General features: G+C 41.1%; 1 protein-coding gene across 2 annotated transcripts in view; it reads left to right on the top strand.

The window, feature by feature from the left end:
- The window catches only part of LOC308692496 (uncharacterized protein), a 60,092-nt gene extending 37,655 nt beyond the window's left edge, over positions 1–22,437 (top strand). The window contains exons 2-4 of one of the 2 annotated variants that reach the window (XM_081368548.1): positions 6,845–6,970; positions 8,898–8,981; positions 20,810–22,437. In XM_081368548.1, the coding sequence (XP_081224674.1) occupies positions 20,821–21,738 (918 nt within the window). In that variant the 5' untranslated portion in view covers positions 6,845–6,970; positions 8,898–8,981; positions 20,810–20,820 and the 3' untranslated portion in view covers positions 21,739–22,437. The remainder of the gene's footprint in view (positions 1–6,844; positions 6,971–8,897; positions 8,982–20,809) is intronic. The other variant, XM_081368549.1, reaches the window with a different exon arrangement.
- The last annotated feature ends 503 nt before the right edge of the window (positions 22,438–22,940 follow it).

Raw genomic sequence — 22,940 nt, 5'->3', positions numbered from 1 at the left:
GTACCCCACTTTCCTCTAAGAGTGCAAGTCACTGCTTTGTTTCTGCATCGCTCAGCTAGCTCTGAGGAAAGCTCAGCTAAACATTCCTCTTGCTCTGCTGTCAGCACATTTACCATCCTAATATCCTTTAAAGACCTTTTCTCACTGCCACTCATGGATTCTCTTCTTGGACAGTGGAAATTATCATAAAGTGCATTTTCTTTTCTGTAGTCTCTATTCATACACAAGAATGTGTCTCTGCAGTCGGTGTCACCCTCATGACATCCAAGACACTTCTCACATGCTCCAATTGTAATAATGCATGCAGGGAAGCTGAAGACAGAAGACTCAGGTTCTCACAAAACATTAAGACATTTAGTTTTTACTCAAAAAGCACGCAAACACATCTAAACATAACAGAAACTGAACAAAGAGTGAAGGCAAGGGTGAGGCTTAACCCTCAGACGGTCTTCGTTTCGGAGTCACATCCTGGGCCTTCCCGGTCAGAAGTGACCGGAGGCCTAAAAATGAAACTTCCTCCATCCCAGTAAAACCAATGCAATTTATTTTTGTTCTATAATATTTATTCTTTATAATTTAGTATTTTGAGATAATTTTATTGAATTTATTAATATTTATGCAATATTTATGGTCTATTTTTGCCATTGAAAATAATTAAAAAATTTATATAAATATATGTATTTAAAAAAAAAAAAATTATACAGTATTTTAGTTTAATATAGAGTCTAGGCCTTCAAAAAAAAAATGTTTGAAGCAGATTAGCACCATCTGGTGAGAGTATGGAGAGAAAGCGTAGGAGCATGGTGTAACCACTAGATGGCATCTACAGTTCTCTATGGAGAGGCATGTGAATTCCCCAGCTGTTTATGGACACATTTACTTTTTTTTTTTGTACAGAATTTGTAACAAAAAATGCAATTCATTCAATTATAACACTTTTTGTAAAATAATATTAAGTTTTTTTATTTTTTTTATTTATTTATTTATTTTTTTCAATTTCCCATTCATTTTCTATGGGGGTCATTTTTGACCGAAGACCACAAGTGTGACTATTTTTTTTATGACCACTTAGCATGCTCGAATCATGACCTCACGCGTGTACATACCTAATGCCATACAAGTCACCAAGTTTCGGAACATTCCAATGAAGCTGTGATTTTTAAAAATTCAAAACAGATTTTTTGTAATCAAAATTTATTGGTGTTTATGTGTATAAAAGTGTGTGTGTATGTGTGTGTGTGTGGGTGGGTGTGTCTTTTTTGTACTCTTGATGTTGTAGAGTGTCACCCCTTTACAGCGGTGTACTTTTTTTTAGGATTGAGGCCGATTTGTAGATTGTACACACAAAAATTCGGAGAAATTTTTTTTTTTTTCAATTTCCCATTCATTTCCTATGGGTCGGTCATTTTTGACCGAAGACCAAAATCGTCACTATTTTTTTTACGACCACTTAGCATGCTCGGATCATGACCTCAATTTTTTTTTTGTATTCACATACCTAATGCCATAAAAGTCACCAAGTTTCATAACATTCCGATGAAGCTGTGATTTTTAGAAATTCAAAACAGAAAATGTATCGGTCAGAAATGACCGAGGACCGTCTGAGGGTTAAATAACAAACTGAAACGAGCTAATAAATGACACACAGCTGAAACCAATGAACTAATAATGACGGTAACCATGGAAACGAAAACAAACATAACCCTGACACCAATCTTCCTCAGAGCAGCTTTCTTTCAGCAAGCTTTAGCTTCTTACAGAAGACTATTTTTTTTTATCTGTTATTTTGAAGGTTTTGAAAGTTTCAAAAAAATATTGAAAAAGGACTGCAGTTGAAAATTAGCCAGCTGACTAACACTGGCACATTTACAGAAAATATGTTTACTGTGTGTTGTCATTATTAAAAAATAAATAAATAAATGCTTGTCTTTGATTTACAGCTGACCCATTCTGAGCTGTTCGAGTTTCTCAAGAAAGTATTCCTTTTTCCTTAAAAACTTCAAAAGGAGGTCAAAGTGATTCTCTGGAGTTTTGAGGAGACTGGGGAGTGTGTGCGTCAGCAGGACTCAGCTGTGGTCCAGGTACCTTAAGCCTGGTTCACACGGCAGGATAATTAGGCCGATTTTAGCCCCGATTCACCCCTTCCGGCAATCTTAAGGATGCTCCGATTATCGTAAAATAATCTGATCAGATATTCCTGCCGTGTGTGGTGTGTTAAGACTGCTTTCGTCTGCTCGGAAGGACGTCGGGACCGCTCCGATCTCAAATCGGGGATATCCAACATGTTGGATTATTTTGGCCCGATTTCTCCTCGTGTGTGGTGTCCCCCGGGGACAAACGAGCACGCAGCCTGTGGACTGTGGCGTGTAGCCAATCAGAAAGTGAGGTGACGAGGCAGCGAGGAAGCACCGGGAAACAAAATCAAAACAGCCGGTGGCAGCTCGCGTTGTTTCCACTTCTTTGACCATCGCCTTTTCTTTTGATAACGTTTTTTTTCGGTTAAAAACAAACTACAAACTATCGCCACTGCATCCTCTTCGTCCGCCATGATTGTTTACTCTGAAGTCACGTTTGATCTCGAGGGATTTTGCGAGATTTCCCGTCTGACCTGGGAATGCTCGGGAGTCAAATCGGTTCGTGTGTGATGTGTTGATTTTGCCGTGTGGCTGCGCACCACACACTGTACGACCAAAACTGTTAGACCCGTGATTTTTTTATCGCCGTGTGTGGGGTCTCTCAGGTTTGGAAAATCGGCAGACAATTTTAAAATCGTCCCATGTGAACCAGGCTTTACTCAGTATAATTTTCAGTTGTTTTGAGAACTGAACGACACCTGTCATTATTAAATGGAGTAATAACACGCTATATAGCTGTGGTGCACGAGCTGATAAGAGAAAAACGTGCAGCGGCACAGACGCGTGAGCTGGTCGAGCGCATAACTTTACACAGACGTCAGAGGAAAGTTTGTAGTTCAGTCGGATGTCAATGGCAAAGAAAGTAAAACGAAGTATGTAGCTTATTATCGTTAACTGACGAGAGAGAGAGAGAGAGAGAGAGAGAGAGAGCGCACTTCTGTTGAATGCTCTTGATTGCTGATCGTTCACTCAGCAAGTGTTATTTGGATTAAAACTGAATTGTATATGTAAGTAAAACATTTTTAAAACTGTTACCTGATTTATAACAATATGTATTGTGAAAAGTGCTATACAAATAAATTTGAATTGAATTGAATTTATGTATAACGAGTGGTTCTCTACATTATTACAGGATGTTTGTGGGTCAAGAAGTTCCATGAACACAAACATCCAAAGCGCGCTCCTGAAAACCAGCGTCTGATGCCGGTTTCACACTGCACGTGTTAGCAGAGCGGAGGCAGTGCAGAAGCAGTCTGTATGGTGAGCGGGAGCGGGTGGTGAGCAGTGTTGTGTGGGCAGTCTTCAGCTCACCTCCTATGGCCTCAGTCTCCAGCTCACCTCGTATGACATCAGTCTCCAGCTCACCTCCTATGGCCTCAGTCTCCAGCCCACCTCTTATGGCCTCAGTCTCCAGCTCACCTCCTATGGCCTCAGTCTTCAGCTCACCTCCTATGGCCTCAGTCTCCAGCTCACCTCGTATGACATCAGTCTCCAGCTCACCTCCTATGGCCTCAGTCTCCAGCCCACCTCTTATGGCCTCAGTCTCCAGCTCACCTCGTATGACATCAGTCTCCAGCTCACCTCGTATGGCCTCAGTCTCCAGCCCACCTCCTATGGCCTCAGTCTTCAGCTCACCTCTTATGGCCTCAGTCTCCAGCTCACCTCGTATGACATCAGTCTCCAGCTCACCTCGTATGGCCTCAGTCTCCAGCCCACCTCCTATGGCCTCAGTCTTCAGCTCACCTCTTATGGCCTCAGTCTCCAGCTCACCTCGTATGGCCTCAGTCTCCAGCCCACCTCCTATGGCCTCAGTCTCCAGCCCACCTCGTATGGCCTCAGTCTCCAGCCCACCTCATGGCCTCAGTCTCCAGCCCACCTCGTATGGCCTCAGTCTCCAGCCCACCTCGTATGGCCTCAGTCTCCAGCCCACCTCGTATGGCCTCAGTCTCCAGCCCACCTCGTATGGCCTCAGTCTCCAGCTCACCTCGTATGACATCAGTCTCCAGCCCACCTCGTATGACCTCAGTCTCCAGCCCACCTCATATGACCTCAGTCTCCAGCCCACCTCCTATGGCCTCAGTCTCCAGCTCACCTCGTATGACCTCAGTCTCCAGCCCACCTCATATGGCCTCAGTCTCCAGCCCACCTCGTATGGCCTCAGTCTCCAGCCCACCTCGTATGGCCTCAGTCTCCAGCCCACCTCATATGGCCTCAGTCTCCAGCTCACCTCGTATGGCCTCAGTCTCCAGCCCACCTCATATGGCCTCAGTCTCCAGCCCACCTCATATGGCCTCAGTCTCCAGCCCACCTATGGCCTCAGTCTCCAGCTCACCTCGTATCACCTCAGTCTCCAGCCCACCTCGTATGACCTCAGTCTCCAGCCCACCTCCTATGGCCTCAGTCTCCAGCCCACCTCGTATGGCCTCAGTCTCCAGCCCACCTCGTATGGCCTCAGTCTCCAGCCCACCTCCTATGGCCTCAGTCTCCAGCCCACCTCGTATGACCTCAGTCTCCAGCCCACCTCCTATGGCCTCAGTCTCCAGCCCACCTCCTATGGCCTCAGTCTCCAGCCCACCTCGTATGGCCTCAGTCTCCAGCCCACCTCCTATGGCCTCAGTCTCCAGCCCACCTCGTATGACCTCAGTCTCCAGCCCACCTCCTATGGCCTCAGTCTCCAGCCCACCTCCTATGGCCTCAGTCTCCAGCCCACCTCGTATGACCTCAGTCTCCAGCCCACCTCATATGGCCTCAGTCTCCATCCCTCCTCCTATGGCCTCAGTCTCCAGCCCTCCTCCTATGGCCTCAGTCTTCAGCCCACCTCGTATGGCCTCAGTCTCCAGCCCACCTCATGGCCTCAGTCTCCAGCCCACCTCCTATGGCCTCAGTCTCCAGCCCACCTCCTATGGCCTCAGTCTCCAGCCCACCTCATGGCCTCAGTCTCCAGCCCACCTCTTATGGCCTCAGTCTCCAGCCCACCTCATATGACCTCAGTCTCCAGCCCACCTCATGGCCTCAGTCTCCAGCCCTCCTCCTATGGCCTCAGTCTTCAGCCCACCTCGTATGGCCTCAGTCTCCAGCCCACCTCATGGCCTCAGTCTCCAGCCCACCTCCTATGGCCTCAGTCTCCAGCCCACCTCCTATGGCCTCAGTCTCCAGCCCACCTCATGGCCTCAGTCTCCAGCCCACCTCTTATGGCCTCAGTCTCCAGCCCACCTCATATGACCTCAGTCTCCAGCCCACCTCATGGCCTCAGTCTCCAGCCCACCTCTTATGGCCTCAGTCTCCAGCCCACCTCATATGACCTCAGTCTCCAGCCCACCTCATGGCCTCAGTCTCCAGCCCACCTCCTATGACCTCAGTCTCCAGCCCACCTCCTATGACCTCAGTCTCCAGCCCACCTCGTATGACCTCAGTCTCCAGCCCACCTCGTATGACCTCAGTCTCCAGCCCTCCTCGTATGGCCTCAGTCTCCAGCCCTCCTCGTATGGCCTCAGTCTCCAGCCCACCTCTTATGGCCTCAGTCTCCAGCCCTCCTCGTATGGCCTCAGTCTCCAGCCCACCTCATATGACCTCAGTCTCCAGCCCACCTCATATGACCTCAGTCTCCAGCCCACCTCGTATGGCCTCAGTCTCCAGCTCACCTCGTATGACCTCAGTCTCCAGCCCACCTCGTATGGCCTCAGTCTCCAGCCCACCTCATATGACCTCAGTCTCCAGCCCACCTCATATGGCCTCAGTCTCAGTCTCCAGCTCACCTCGTATGACCTCAGTCTCCAGCTCACCTCGTATGACCTCAGTCTCCAGCCCACCTTGTATGGCCTCAGTCTCCAGCCCACCTCATATGGCCTCAGTCTCCAGCCCACCTCTTATGGCCTCAGTCTCCAGTCCATCTACAGTCGACACTTAATAAATAAATTTACCTGGGGTGTCTCCAGTCAACACCCAAGCATCTACAGTCGAAACTTAATAAATATTTATGGGGCGTCTACAACCGACCCCCAATAATCTTTATACTCTAGCTCTTGCATCTACAGTCGACAACTGGCTTCAAGTTCCTTACCCTAACTTGTTTGCCTAACAATAATAACAAGACAGACTTCAGCAAATGTCCTTTAAATGCTTTAATCACGGCCGGGAGAGTTTCCCGAGCAGGTCTCAGAGAATCTCGCCCAAGAAGAAGCACGGCCAGAGGATCTCAGACAAATTTCTCAGACAAATTTCTCAGAGAGAATCCCAACAGCAAACACGAATACAACAGTTTTTATAGAAAAGGAGAATGGGCGAAAATGACATGATACATTACATAATTTCCCTACAATTTGATTGGTTCTTCATAGACCCTTCTGTTACTAGGTAAAATAAAACTCTGTTTTAATGATTATTTCATAATCACAAGTTTTGAAGTTTATAATATTATTTCCCATATTTGTTATTTTTACACTCACACAACCAAAGTCACAAGTTTCCGCCAAAGAGTTTGGAAACATAAAACATTCAGAAACATATGATTGTTGTTCCTGCAAGAAAAGTAAATGTTGAAATGATAAAATCCATCACAGTATGTACAATAATTAACATTTAATAAAAAAAAAATTCACAGATTCATTCGTCCAATATATATTAAAATAAAACAAAATTAAATATTATGTAAATCATTTTTTTGTTTTTTCAAATTGTATATACAATTTCTATTTGTTTATCTCTTTTAGATGATCCTCTGCTTTCTGCTGCATCATGCTGCATCAGCTCATTCACAACATCTCCAACTCCAAGGCAGATATTATGCAGCTTTGTGCAGGCAACTACCACTTCTGGGACAACTAGCTGATTCAGAGGTAGAACCTGAAGAAAGAGGGGCACTTAAGGCACTTATTTGGGTATTTTGGGGTTTTATTTTTTGCATTTTGGATGTATCTTACATTTATCGTTATTTGTCATATATTCATGTAATTAGTATTAATTTAACTGCAGCCACAACTACTTATTAACTTTTATAATTTGCAGTGCATTGTGATTTTGATTGGTAACTTAAGCTGTGGAAAGCTGTGTCATGCTGCTGATGAGATGCTGTATGCTGCACTGGTGTAGTGTAGTGGTGGTGGGGTGGGCAATATTACAATACAATTATTATTTTATTTTTTTAATACTATCCCAGATCAGAGCCTGTAATGATTTTGTTGGGAGCCATGAATAAAATAAAATAAAATAGAATTCACATTTTCTCATTTTATTTGTCTTATCCTATCAATGAGTAGAATGAGTAAATTAAGGCTAATGCTTTTGGATTGATGTGGAATATTTATTGAATATGTTATGTGGAATTAAAATTCACATAGAGAAAAGAGATGTTATTGTTTATTATGACAAAAAAAAAAATATATATATATATATATTGACAAGAGTCGTGTTTTTATGTTAAATCTTATCATTTAACTTGGTTAAAAAAATTGGTTGGTTGAAAGTTCTACATACACAAATGTAAATGATCTGAGAGGAAACCCAACATCTCCAGGTTCAAGGCTGATATGAAGATTTATTTTAAAACCTTACAAGGACTTTTAGGACTTTTACCAGAACTATGGACATTTACAAAGAATTAAATTCCTCCTCTTTATTTTGATTATACACGTATACCCTTTTGTGTTCTTTTTTTCTTTCTTTTTCCTCTTTAATATGTGAATATACTTTTCTTCAATATCTTTGAGATGAATGTTGTCTTCAACATTTATCATATAGGTCTATAAAAAGTTATTAATGTCTTATTATGCTATGGAATTATTTAGGGCAGTATATGTGAAACATTTGTATCTGTTACAAGTATAACCTTGGGGGAAAAAAGAAAGAAAAAGTGCTGTGTCATTTGGGACAGGGCAGTGGATACTTGCCAATAGTGATATCACGTCCGCTTCGCAGGTCTAAAAGAGACTGCGGTTGGAGCTTTTGTTTATTCACAGTTCTGTTGGCCTGTGCCAAGGTAAGAAGGGTTATCGCTGTTCTCTGTGATATCTCTGTCATTTCTTTAACTATATTGGCCATCCATGCTGGTTAAAGAAATATATTGTTTATTTATCTGTAATTATTTTTGATGGATTGTATTTGTAATATTATTTAGTGTTTTGTAAATTCCATGTGGCAGAGCATGTATTGTCTGGATATTATATTGTGTTTTAGGTTTATTTGTGGTTTTATTCTTTGAATTTTGGATACATCTTACTTTTATCTTTTTTTTTTTTTTTGTCATATTTTCTAGTTTATTTTTTAGTGAGTTCCATTTGATTGGTATTAATTTAACTGCAGCCACAACTAGATTATTTCCTTGGTAACACTAATGTTTATTAATGAATTCTAATGTAATGTATTACTAACATGAACTAACAATGAGCAATGCATTTGTTACATTTGTTATTTGTTAATGTTAGTTAATAAATATACAGCTGTTCATTGTTTGTTCATGTTAGTTAACAGTGCATTAACTAATGTTAACAAATACAACCTTTGATTTTAATAATGTTTTAGTAAATGTTGAAATTAATATGAACTAAGATTAATAAATGCTGTAGACATTCCCCAGACCAGAGCCTTTAATGATTTTGTGGAAGCTATGCATTAATAAAAAAAAAAAAACAGAATTCTCATTTTATTTGTCTTATCTTATCCTTTTAATGAGTTGAATGAGTAAATTAAGGCTAACGCTAAATTTAATTTAGGCTTATGCTAAAGAGCAGATATTTATCTATTGTTTTTTTTTTTTTTAACCCCCAGCTAAAGGAGAGGCGGCTCTAACTCTGAAGCTTCCACTATCAACATCTACGCAACTCAGAAAAGAGGCAACTTCCTCTGAATCAGGTAGGTCTAAGATGTTTTTTACTCTTTGTATAGCAGTCGTTTATTATACATTTTAAATGTATTAGATATGATACATATAAATGTATAAAATGTAGAGTATATGCTATAACCACCACATTTAGAAGTCTCTCCAAAAATTATAAGTGACCAAATGGTCCCTCACTATTTGATATTCTTACACGTAGCTCTGTTCGTTAGTTGGATGACAAAAAGATTTAAACGTTTCTAGATTGCTCGGCCTCAACAGTCTAACGTCAATGTCAAAATGAGTGAGATGGCCAATCAGATCAAAGAAAGGGTGTCTTACTGTTTCCAGAAGACGAGTGTGAATTCCAGCGCACCGCGTTAGTTTTACCGCTAAAAGAGTGTGTGGAAAGTAGCAGTGCGATTGTGATGAGGCGTGATAGAAAAATGGTCCCCCACAAGAAAATAATGGCAAGGCCACAATAGCACTTCATGTGCAAGTTGTGATCTAATACAGCCATGAGTCTTTTTGGGAAAGATGCAACAAGTTTTTCACACCTGGATTTGGGTATCCTCTGCCATTCCTCCTTGCAGATCCTCTCCAGTTCTGTCAGGTTGGATGGTAAACGTTGGTGGACAGCCATTTTCAGGTCTCTCCAGAGATGCTCAATTGGGTTTAAGTCAGGGCTCTGGCTGGGCCATTCAAGAACAGTCACGGAGTTGTTGTGAAGCCACTCCTTCGTTATTTTAGCTGTGTGCTTAGGGTCATTGTCTTGTAGGAAGGTGAATCTTCGGCCCAGTCTGAGGTCCAGAGCACTCTGGAGAAGGTTTTCGTCCAGGATATCCCTGTACTTGGCCGCATTCATCTTTCCCTCGATTGCAACCAGTCGTCCTGTCCCTGCAGCTGAAAAACACCCCCACCTTGCCACAATTCTGTCTCTGAGCTCTTCAGGCAGTTCCTTTGACCTCATGATTCTCATTTGCTCTGACATGCACTGTGAGCTGTAAGGTCTTATATAGACAGGTGTGTGGCTTTCCTAATCAAGTCCAATCAGTATAATCAAACACAGCTGGACTCAAATGAAGGTGTAGAATCATCTCAAGGATGATCAGAAGAAATGGACAGCACCTGAGTTAAGTATATGAGTGTCACAGCAAAGGGTCTGAATACTTAGGACCATGTGATATTTCAGTTTTTCTTTTTTAATAAATGTGCAAAAATGTCAACAGTTCTGTGTTTTTCTGTCAATATGGGGTGCTGTGTGTACAATAATGAGGAAAAAAAATGAACTTAAATGATTTTAGCAAATGGCTGCAATATAACAAAGAGTGAAAAAATTTAAGGGGGTCTGAATACTTTCCATACCCATTGTATATATAATACTATATATATGCACATAAACATCATTCCTTATCATACATGTATTAACTCAACCCTAAACAAAAAACAGTTACGACAGTCCAGTTACCAGAGCGATTGCGCATGCGCAACGTGGGAATTTACTGATATCCACCCTTCTGGATCGTCACCGGGGTTTGCCATTTGCTTCCGGTAACATGGACAAAGACGCAACACAAACAAACAACTAATGACGAGATAACGTGCAGATAATTACAATAAATATGTATTGCTGAACTTATCTGGTGTTTGTGTGTGTTTATTAAGGGATATAGGATGTAGTAATGGAGTGGTCATGAGTGCGTTATGTATGAAACTGGAACGTTAACCTGACCCTAGTGTGCACCCAAGGGTAGGATAAACATGCAAACGGTTGAACAGTGAATCATATGCATGTGTGAATACAGTGCTGTCGCGATCGTGACAGAGCCCTCTGTCACAGCGATATATCTCAATATTTTATCGATAACAATAATTAGATGATATTTTGCATTTTGCTGACTGTGTTATTGTGCTGGTGCTGTCATGTACTGCTCTGAGACATGAAGGTTGAGGATCCAAATGCAGTTTAATTTGAAAGGGTAATCCACAGACGTAATCCAGATAACAGGCAAGAGGTCATAAACACAAAGTAAATAGTCCAAGCAAACAAACTAACAAAAAGGCAGGGGACACAGGGAAAAAGGGGAATCCAAGGAACAGCCAAATATCAAAAACCAAGAATGCGGGAACAACAGAGAGAATGCTCGGAATGGTAGTAGAAACACTAAACAAGACTTTGCAGGAAATGACAGAAAGAGCCAGGCTTATATAGGGTGTGTAAACAAGATGATGAGACACAGGTGAATGTGATCATGGCTGATTAGTCTGGGTAAAGGATTATGGGGAATGGAGTCTGTGGATGTGTGGTGATTGTCCGGGTTGGAGTGCCCTCTGATGGTAACCCCGGGCACTCTCACTGGTGATCGTAAATCCTTGGCAGGTTTAAATCAAGTCAAGTCACCTTCATTTATATGACGCTTTTAACAATATGGATTGTTTCAAAGCAGCTTTAATAGGAATAATAATAATAGGAAATTACAGTAACAGAGATTGTTTTGGCTTTATAGCAGCTCTAGAATAAAGTTATAGTCCAGCTAAAGTTAGTTTTGATTGATTGATTCACTTCCGTTGCGAAGATCATTAGTTATTAATTTAGGGGCTGCTAACACCGTTCACCGTTCTAACAGAAAACCCTTAACACGCTCTGGCCACCCATCCGCACAGAACAGTGCCTGGTGTCTCGAGAACGCACTCCCTGAAATAGGTTCGAAGGTGCAAACGATTATCAGTTATCTCTGCGCAAACCTCAAAAACACAAACCCGTGAAAATGCAGACGTCATGCACATGCGCATCACATGTTCAGTCCATAGGTATGCGCGTTTTAATTTAAATGTGCGCAGGCGTGTAGTCCTTCTTTACAAATCAACCCTCAACAAACTACTTGTCAGTCCATAAAAATTGATGATACAGAATTATTTATCGCGTCCGTGTAGCCACGCGAACCAGAATTATGTTCATAATGTTTCATCTGTAGAGAGGTAAAGGGAGGGGAGGGAGGCCTTCACAGGGGAGAGACTAGTTGACACTTCAGGACTGCGTTGTCGTCATGTCCAGGCACAGGTCTTTCATCAGATCTGGAGTGTGTGTGTGTGTGTGTGTGTGTGTGTGTGTGTGTGTGTGTGTGTGTGAGTGTGTGTGTGTGTGTGTGTCCAGGCGCAGGTCCTTCATCAGATCTGGATACGGCCTGGTTTTATTCATTTAGTTTTCTTCAAGTGTACTTAACATCATACTTACATGTTCCTATTTAGGTATTAATTATTTTATACTTGAAAAATACCTTTAACTGCACTTCAACTCTTTCCATTTTAAAAACATTTTATTCTTGCCTCATGCATCCTTTTTATCAACACAATGTGGTTAAGTTTCTTTAAAAATAGCAATATTTTTAACAACAATCAGAGAAAATCGCATTTTTGTCAAAGAATATGTCCGGATGGGATTCAGAATGATCAACACACAGTTGGAGTAGATCGAGTCCATCAACACCACCAAAGCTTCACAGTCCTATTGCTCGTCCTGGGTCGACATCTCATTCAGTAATTTTAGGCAGTTTTGATTTATATCCGGAGATTCTGTACTCTTTCAAAAGATTCGTAATAGCACCCCCCACTGTATAACAGTGAAAACTGGATAGCCGGAAAATTAAGTCAGTGGCAGGGAAAAAGTAAAGTAGATTTGAAGTAAATTCCTATGTACACTACCAGTGGACTAGCCTACGCAAAAATTCATATACTCAGAAGTAGGGACATATCTGTTTTATTTATAAATCAATATTTTAAAACAATGTAATTATTACAGTATGTAAAACTATGTGGAAAACAGTATAAAAAAGTAAACACAACTACAAGCAAAGTATACTTAGAATACTTAATTATACTTTTAAGTACATTGGATTGTGAAAGCCCTTCATTTTTTCACATTTTGTTATGTTGCTGCCTCATGTTAAACTACTTAAAATGTTAATACTTTACACTACTTTATTTTTTCACATCAATCTACACCCCATATACCACAATGACAAAAAACTGAAATAAGTACATTGCACACCTATTCAAACCCTTTTCTGGGACACTTGCAATTTAGCTCTGGAGCATTCCAATTTCGCTTGTATATGTTACTAAACTTCAAGTCGAGTTAACCTGTGGCAAATTCAATTGAATGGGTATGATTTGGAAAGGCACACACTTCTCAATAAAAGGTTGTAAAGCTGAATATGCATATCAGAGCAAAACAAAGCCATGAGGTCAAAGGAACTGCCTGTATGGCTCAGAGACAGGACTGTATCAAGACAGAGATCTGGGAAATACTATAAAACAAATCTGCTATATTAAAGGTTCACAGAAGCATGTAGCCTCCATAATCCTTAATGGAAGAATTTTGGAAGAACCAGAACTCTTCCTAGAGCTGGCCTCCTGGCCAAACTGAGCAATCGATGGAGAAGGGCCTTGATTAGAGTGGTGACTAAGAAGCTGATTGCCACTTTAGTTTAGCTCCATGATCATATATGGAGATGGGAGAAACTTACAGAAGACCAAACATCACTGCAACACTCTACCGATCTGCGCTTTATGGCCAGAGTGACCAGACTCAAGCCTCTCCTTGGTGAGGACACTTGAAAACCCACTTGGAATTGGCATAAAAGCACCTAAAGGACTCTCTTAGAATGTGAGAAACATTATTCTGTGGTCTGATGAACTTCAGTTACAAGTATCATGTCTGGAGGAAACTAGGCACTGCGTGTCACCTGCAAAAATGACATCCCAAGAGTAAACACTGTTTTTCAGTAGCAGGGACTGGGGGACTCGTCAGAGTAAAAGGAATGCTCAACACAGCAAAATATAGAGTTAGCCTCAATGGAAAACCTAGTCCAGAGCATTCAGAACCTTGGACTAGGAAGAAGGTTCACCTTCCATCAGGAAGACAATGCAAGAATAGCTTATGGACAACTGTGTGAATGTCCCGAGTGAGTGGCCCGTCCAGAGACACGGCTTGAACCCAAACGAACATCTCTGGAGAAACCTGAAAAAGTCTGTCCACCAACGGTCTCCATCTAACCTGACAGAGCTTGAGAGGATCTGAGGAGAAGAACTGCAGAAAATCGCCAAATGCAGATGTGCAAAGCTTGTCACATCATACTCAAAAAGACTTGAAGCTGTAAAGGTGCTTTAACTAAGTACTTAGTTAAGGGTTTGGATACTTGTGCAATGTACTTATTTAAGTTTTTCCTTTTTAACAAATTTGCTAAATTGTCACACAAAAACGAAGGGGTTTGAATACTTTAACCAAGCACTGTATATCTCGATCAAAAGATTGAGTGCATGTATAGTCCAAATATATATTGGGTTGCTTCCTGCTGTCGTCAAACAGGACACGGGACATCTAACATCCCCTCAACAGGAAGTGTTTAAACTAGTACCACTATCAGAGAGTCTGGCAGCGTGGGAACTTCTCACCCGCATTTCACCCATGGGAACATTAATCTTTATTGAAAGTGGGTCATATATGTAGTCGAAATGTAAAATAAATTTCAAATTTGGTGCCTTTTTGACAGAGGAAAGACAGAAAGTAACTTCAGGGCGCATTTGTATGAAAGACAACAACTCCCACAATGCACCACATTGTACAGCTCCGCAAGCCACTCCCACTAATCCAGAACAGCGCATATGAGGTATCCACCTATAAGAGAAATCACTCTTCCGTCTACAAGGCTAGCTACACCCAGAGCTTGAAATTCATTACACACAAAATTTCTAGTTAGTTGGCGAACTCATTAGTGAATTACTCCTCGTTTGTATTTCTTTCGAAATGGTGAATTATTGCATGGTACCGGGATGTTCAGTCAGAACATATGCAGTGCGAAACTAGGATGGTTCACAACACAAGTGTCCGTGTCCTCGTCTGATTCAGAGATTTCGTCCAGGAGAAATTGGCATCGTTGAAATTCTTTGCAGCAGACAGACTCAATCTCTGTGTCCGTAGGCACACAGTGAGAGCACGGGCACCACCAGTCCGCCCCAGCTCGAGCCAGCCCGGGCTCCTCGTCCGCGACAGGCAGGTCTTCTGCCTCGACTGCGGAAGCCGCAGTAGCTGCCTCCTGTTCCTCCTTCAGCCTCAGCTGCTCTTAGCTATATTGCGGCTCGTAAAAGTAGCCTCAAACACCTGATTCGAGCATCAGACTTTCGAAATCCTCTTCTTCCATATCATATTGAGTACCTTCCGCCAGAGTCCTGCAACGGGTCGGGTACCCACATAAAAGCGGCTAAAATGGTGGATTGTGACATTCCTAAAATTCACGGGCGGGGACGCGGACGGATAATGAACTCCTTGCGGGCGGGTAGCGGATGAAAAATATGTGCAATATTTGTATGTCTAAATTACCATTACTCATACGCAAATATGTGTTTTAGTCAGGCCGTCCTTAAAAATATTCTTGTTTGCCGTAACCCGACCGACTCTGTCAATTTAGGACCGACCCAATTAATTTTTTTCCCCTTTTTAGTCCGACCGATATTTTTTTTTACTCTTCAAACAATTAATACAAATGCAATAAAATGATATTAATTATATTTTAGTAAGTCTTGTGTATATAAATTGCCCATATATAGGCCTACATACAAACATATAGGCCTACGGTTTTTCTTTTTTAAATAAAAACCGGTGGCGTCATCTATGATTATAAGGGCTGTAGGCTATATGCGAAATGAAACTGAAATCGCGACACTCAGGGCCACGAACCTACAATTAAAACTTTCACAGAGATCTCAAACAGGCATTAAAAACACCAAATATTAAGAATTGGCATATCAAGCAAAATAATATTCGATAAATGATCGGAAATCGTAGCCCCGGCCTTCCACATGCTCACCGGCAATGCTCCGACATTAAATTTCTCTGTCATTAAAAACGATTTAGTTTCATATTCATGTTTAAATAAAATTATAGATATTTTTTACATTTCATATTGATTATATGAAAAGTGAAAAGCATGAATAAGATAAGATGATCCCGAATATAGGGAGACAAATGCAGTGGGCAGACATGATTTTGACCATTTTATTAAGTTTGTTTTTGTAGAAGGCCTTTCTTTAAAGTGAATTTCGTTTCGTATTAATTGTATCTTAATTTTAATCAATGTTTCATCAATTTCCTGGATTTAATAAATAAGAGGTAAATATAGCAGGCAATAATCACGACACGGAGGCGCGGGCGCGTGAACTTGAGTCTTGTCTCTTAAATGAACCGAAACTCAGCGTATAAGCTACTTGCCTCACAGACCTGAGAAATAGAAAGCATGAAATGTGTACTTTTAAACAAAACAATTCAAAAGAAAAGAAAACAGACTGCTCTCTGCTTATGCAATCCGTATGAAATGTGAATTTCTCTCTGGCGCGTTCACTACTGCGAAGATCACGAGTCAGCATCGTCAACTTCAACTTTGACACAGAAAACACTTGTTTATTAATAAACAATTGAAATGTCTCCTTGATATATTTGACATATTAATAATCATTACTTTTCCCAGTTCTTTGTGACAGCTTTTAGGTGCGTTATTGGCAGCGCACCCTATGAACGCGTCCCCACCGCTCAATAGATTTTAGCTTGTGTGTGATTTATCGCGGGCACGGGTCGGGTAACAGGCCAAATATTAACGGGTCTGGGCGGGTGCGGATTTAATTTTGATATTATCACGGGTGACGGGTCGGATCTGGTGCTGAACTTTGTGGGTACGGGCGGGGGCGAGTCTCCAAAAATGGACCCGTGCAGGACTCTGCCTTCCGCTATCGTCGTAACTTCACATCTGGCTCCACAGTGCCTGTTAGCTTAGCTTTCAAACAAGATGGATGATATTGCTTTTAGTTTAAGAAAGTGAAGTCCCACCCACTGATCTGTCATAGGTCTGTAGCGTGAGTGAGTCCCACCCCCTGGAAAAATGAGGAACGAGTGTTTGTAGTCTCAACCCCACTACAAAGATATGGGATTCCTGCTTAGAATGATGCAAAATGACGATTTTTACATCATTATAAGCAGGAACTGCAACACTGAAATCCTTATTTCTCCCGTCTCAGGGGAAAATGAGGGAATAATGCAAGACCATTCAAAAAATATGACTGAGTTTCTAACGATACAAAGCTTAATGCAAATGGGTGAAGTGTCCCTTTAACCTCTGGGGTCTGAGGTGTTTTCTGGCCCTGGAGGTGTTCTGACATGCTCTGACATTTGTGCTTTTTTCTGTTACTTGTGACATTTTCATGGCTAAAGTCTGATTACACTGTATTTAATACAAACTCTGCTACAATAATATATCAGCAGCAGGTATGTAAAAGTTTGTAGTTTTGAGATAATGACGTTTATGCGTGGTTTGTGAAAATACAAAAAAAAATTGTCACTGAAATAAGGTCATGAAACCCATACTGATTATTTCTTCACGAGACTTTTGAAAATTATATCACGTCGCCTAGAATATTTGCTCCAAAACTATGTGAAAATCACCCTGACTGCTCATTTTAATAAGACAATATATTGATTTAAAATTTGTAAGACGTGTTTTGTGTAAGAAAGCTTTATGCGAGTAGACGTAAACACATCATTAATATGTATGGATTTTCACACCTGAGAAAGACAAAGACCCTCCCCTAATGGCCCTATTAGGAGCTATCAGGCCCTGTCATTCTGAGCAACCTTGCACAAAGAATGAGGAGATTTAAAAAATAATGGCTTTTTGATTGTTTGAATTTATTTACAACACAACATAATCCAAAGATACACAACAAATGACAAAAAAGCACATTATTGAAAACAATGATCCAAAGACTGAGACCTTTGTGCCATTCCTAAAAACATTGTACATACCTTTCATTTCCAAGGTGTTTGATTTTCACTTTACCATGTTCATGTACAGAGACTGAATGTTGAAGTCAGCAGGACTCAGTGGCATCTGGTCCCTGTATAAAAAAACAACAACCTGTGAACATGCTGATATCAAGAGACACTATAGGGCTGCACGATTTTGGGAATAGATTTGAGATTTTTCTGGTTAAAATTGCTTTTTAAAATTCACCACAGAATACACACACACACACACACACACACACACACACACAAATGTTTCCAACAATATATAATGAACACCAGGTTTGTTGTGCCTTGTAGGCATAGGCTACGCGCAGTGCTGCATAAAATAATAATAACAATAACCTATAGCAGCCTATAAATCTTCCAAAAGATTTCAGTAACAACTACGATAGAGAAAAATATATTGATTACAATATAAAAACATGAAATATTGTTTGGTGCGTTTTGCTTTTCAAATGCACAGCGCGCTCCAAAATATGAAACATTCAAACGCAGAGCGCACTCCAAAATATGATACATTCAAACGCAGAGCGCGCTCCAAAATATGAAACATTCAAACGCAGAGCGCGCTCCAAAATATGAAACATTATGGTTGCCATATTATACATATCTACGTTTGAGCAGAACAAACACAGTTTAACAGTAAACACGGGTCTAAACATTATAATATTCACCATATAGGCTATCTGGCAACAGTTCAACTGCAATGTGAAGTTTATGCAACAATAACATTAAATAATATAATTAAGAATTTCTTACCTTACATCTTTCTTGTCTTCAATCGCGTTCTTCTTCTTCTGAGGTAAATCCAATGTAAGCTCACGGCGTGTCTTCCAAACTCGACGAAAAGCAGAGACTTGTGAAGTTTGGTGCTTTGTTTTTGAGGTAGCGAGCGCGTTCCATGTGGACGATTTGCATGTCAATCTCTTGCGCGCGTGGGCGTGGTCAAATTAATCTTGTTGGTTTTATACAAATTACTTAAACAGAGAATATTTGGTTTCAGTTTGAATCCGATCATTTAAAAGTACACACTTAAATGTTTATAAAGGTATATGGCTCATAAATGTGTGACAAGTATTCGCTGAGTTTTGTTTCAGTTTATAAACGTGCTCAACAAAAAAAAGTTCACAGAGACGGAGAGGCAGAACGCACACCCTGTTTATTTTCTGTATTTTACAAAAGCACAATGTTTTGATTTGATTGTAAGTGGACACATACAAAAGTAGAAATATCACATATACTTTTTTTTCCATATTTCTTTTTTCTGTATGACCATAAATGACAGAGTAATTTAAGTTTATTGTGCTACTATGTGAAGAAAATCCAGAAAAACGCACCGGCGCGTTTGCCGACCTCAGAGGGTTAAGCACAGTGCAAATAGGATACAGAATCCAATATATTTGTCTCCACTTAGGTGCCATAGAACATGTTCCTCTTCCAGAGAGAGTCAGGCTATTACAGCAGATACTGCCTGATTCCCAAGAAGGATGGGGGGTTTAACACCAAGAAAACAACGGTTTAACACCGTTCTTTCTCCTGCCCAGAGAACGACTTATCTCGGGATCATTTTGGATTCGATCACGATGCGGGCACAACTGAGACAAATCATTCTATGGGCCCAGGACAAATTCCTGTCACTCAGAACAATATACATTCCAGGGCTGTCCAGACAGAAACTATCGATGGGGAAATGGAAACTCCACCCAGAAGTAGTGAAACAGATTTGGACCAGATTTTACGAAGCGGAGGTGGACCTCTTCGCCTCTTATCAGACAGAACAATGTCCCCTCTACTTCTCTCTGAGTCACCCAGCCCCCCTGGGTCTGGATGCGATGGCGCACACATGGCCCAAAAAGCGCCTGTATGCATTTCCTCTAGTCGCTCTACTCCCGGAAGTTCTAGCCAGAGTTCGCCAACAAGGGTCTTGCCTCTTACTGATAGTGCCGCGTTGGCCGAACAGAGTTTGGTTCTCTGAGATAATATCTCTCCTCAACGGCTCGCCATGGGCGATTCCGGAGAGGAGGGACTTCTGTCCATCCCAGGCCCAACCTGTGGAACCTTCATGTTTGGCCCCTGATACGTACCAACTAAGGGACACTGGGCTTTCGCCTAACGTTGTTGAGACCATTCTAAGTGCTAGGGCTTCCTCTACTAGAAAGAGTTATGCCAACAAATTGGGTGCCGTTGAAAGGTGGTTTGTTGTACATAATGTAAATCGGGTCAACTGCCAGATTACTTCAGTACTGGATTTCCTGCAGGACAAATTATCAACAGGCATGCATGCCACGTCACTCTCAGGGTTTATGTGGCTGCTCTTTCGGCTTGCTACCCTTGGTTGACGGGGTGCCACTTGGGAGACATCCTCTGCTCGCTCGTTCCTTTCGTGGGGCCAGACGACTGAGGCCTCCCGTAAGAACCATGATCCCTTCATGGGACTTAGCAATAGTCCTAGAGGGTCTGGTTGAGACTCCTTTTGAACCTCTAGAATCAGCGTCTGACAAACTTCTGACTCTAAAGATGTTTTTTCCTATGGCAATAACTTCTCTATAAAGGATTGGGGACATGCATGCTCTGTCGATCTCGCCATCCTGCTTAGACTGTGCCCCAGGAATGGTGAAAGTGATTTTGCATCCTCATCCTGACTACCTGCCTAAGGTTCCTTTTTCGACTGTACATCCTGTCACTCTTGAGACCTTCTGCCCTCTGCCGTTCACAACGCCGGAACAGGAGAGATCTTACAGACTGTGCCCAGTCCGTGCTCTTCAGGCCTACGTCCACCGCACTAGCCAGTGGCATAAGTCAGAGCAACATGAAAAGATCATGGCCTTGGACATTCCAGGAAATATACATTTTTATTTTTAGTTTAAAAGAAGTATACTTAAAGCACACTTGAATAAACTTATTTTTTGTAAGGGATATACGTTTTGATGAGCTCAATCTATAGAAGGACTAAAGTAACAGCTTTCATTTGGTTAGGAGATTGAATGTTTTTTTCTTTCTGTGTTGCAGGTTCAGGCACGATGAACGGCATTATTCCCAAGAGCAAAACAAAAGGCATTGACATCTGTGGAGCGGGCAAATACTATTATATAATCCGTTCTGATCTAGGCTGCTATATGAAGATAGGTAGTATCAATAGAGGTTCAGACATCTCTATTTTCAGTCTGTACCTTGCCTGCAAAAATGGAGACCATTACTTTGGAGATGAAGATGGCTCCTTTTACATCATCAAGGGCAATTCCTACCGCAAAGTCAAGAACCTGACGACAGACAGCGGTGCTGAAGTTCACAGCCTTCATCCCAACTGCCAGGGAGGAGACCACTACTTCTCAACTTCTGGCAAGTTTTTCATCATCTTCCAAAAAAAGGGCACTTACCGAGAAACAACAAACATGAATGAAGACTCAGATGCTGAAGAATACAAGCTCCATCCCACCTGCAGAAACGGCCTCTATTACTGGGGCCTGTCAAACGACTGCTTCTTCCTAAAGCCAGTCTCAGATTGGGGAGTCGAGTACTACAAAGGTACCGACCTCAGCAATGATGAGTGCGTTGGTGTCTATTCTGTTCATCCTGATGTTGTTAACTTCCTTCCTGGTGGACTGACAGTAACTATTGGCCCATCCTTTGACAATTGGGAGAATATGAAAACAACAACTAATGACAGCAATACACCAGTGACATGGCAAAAGAAAATCAATAAAAATGCTGGATACGATAAGGAGAAGATGACCCAGATCACACACAACTGGAAAATAGCCACGTCATACTTGATTGAATCTGGAGAACATGCAAAGTTAATTTTGAAGATGCACCTCTTCTTTTTTGGAGATTTACATGCCAACACTAAAAACGAAAGCTGTAAGGAAATGATTGAAGTGGAAGAACAACTCACATTTGAGCTGAAGCCAAACAAGTCTTTATATCTGTGGCAGTAAAAAATAGGTCTTGGTCAAGAACCAGTGGTGTTCTACCGTGATTTAAAGATTACAGATGATCCAAACCCTCCGACTGAAGTCCCGCTGCCACCCGCTCAATCATGAATATCAACATATCAGGATGATTTAACTCCAAGAATAATCAAGTGCTTCAGTTAAATACCTTATAACTTCTCAAGCAATTATTTAAAGATCTGCATGCATTGCTTAAAATGAGGCTTGAATTGTTTAATATAGCAAAGAGATTTTTCAGTTACAGTCAATGTAACTACAAATTACAACACTATTCATTAAGGTATTATTGAAACTTTGTCTTTATGATTAAAAGAAACAGACAGAATCCGACTTTAAATCTTATGAAATTCCTTCTTAAAATCTCACACATGCAACCCAACTGAAGATCTTTCAATATTGTGGCTAAATCAGGCTTTGGGAAAGTTAGGCTAGAAAAAAATGCATGCTTAGTCTATATTACTGTAGATGTAGTCATAGATGTTGTCATAGTGTAATCGATGTCTACTAATGTGTTTGATTCACAAGTATAAAAAGCGCTGCATTCTGTACTCATGCATTTGGCGTATACATGTAGGCTAATTAAAAGCTTTATTTTTTTTATTTTTTTTACATATTTTCCACATGTTTTACTTGATGGCATATACCATTTAGATTTTGCTTTTAATAAAGCTGGAAAAAAGCTTTTAAAGTCTGGGTGTTTTCATTGCCATTCTGTTTCTTTAAAACCCTTAGGTGGTCTTCTGGGTCTTTTTGACCCCAAATGACATTTTCTAAAATATAAAAAATTATTATCTTTGTCCAAATGGCATGAGACTTTGTACAGTTGTCAACACTTTTTAGATCTGTTTTTATGTTAGTGTGTAAAAAATTCACACTCAGGTCCGAGACTCCGCTTAGAAAATGGACAAGATTCATCCTCAAAATCAGAAACAACGCAGGACACACATAGATGGAAATGAAGTGGCACACTTCCAACAATGCAAAAAACATCCACAATGCAAAATGATCATGCTCTCTCTCTCTCACACACACACACACACACACACACACACACACACAGGGAAATACATTTGTGAGACTATAAAAACTGCTCTCTTATAATTTGTCAAATAAAATAATCCAAAATGCAGAACCACCACTTAAATAAATTGGTGACAATGACACATCGACAATGTACACACAGAGAG

Source organism: Scardinius erythrophthalmus (genome assembly GCF_964197995.2).
Source record: "Scardinius erythrophthalmus genome assembly, chromosome: 6".
NCBI classification, from domain to species: Eukaryota; Metazoa; Chordata; class Actinopteri; order Cypriniformes; family Leuciscidae; genus Scardinius; species Scardinius erythrophthalmus.
This window is presented reverse-complemented; position numbering and strand designations above follow the sequence as displayed.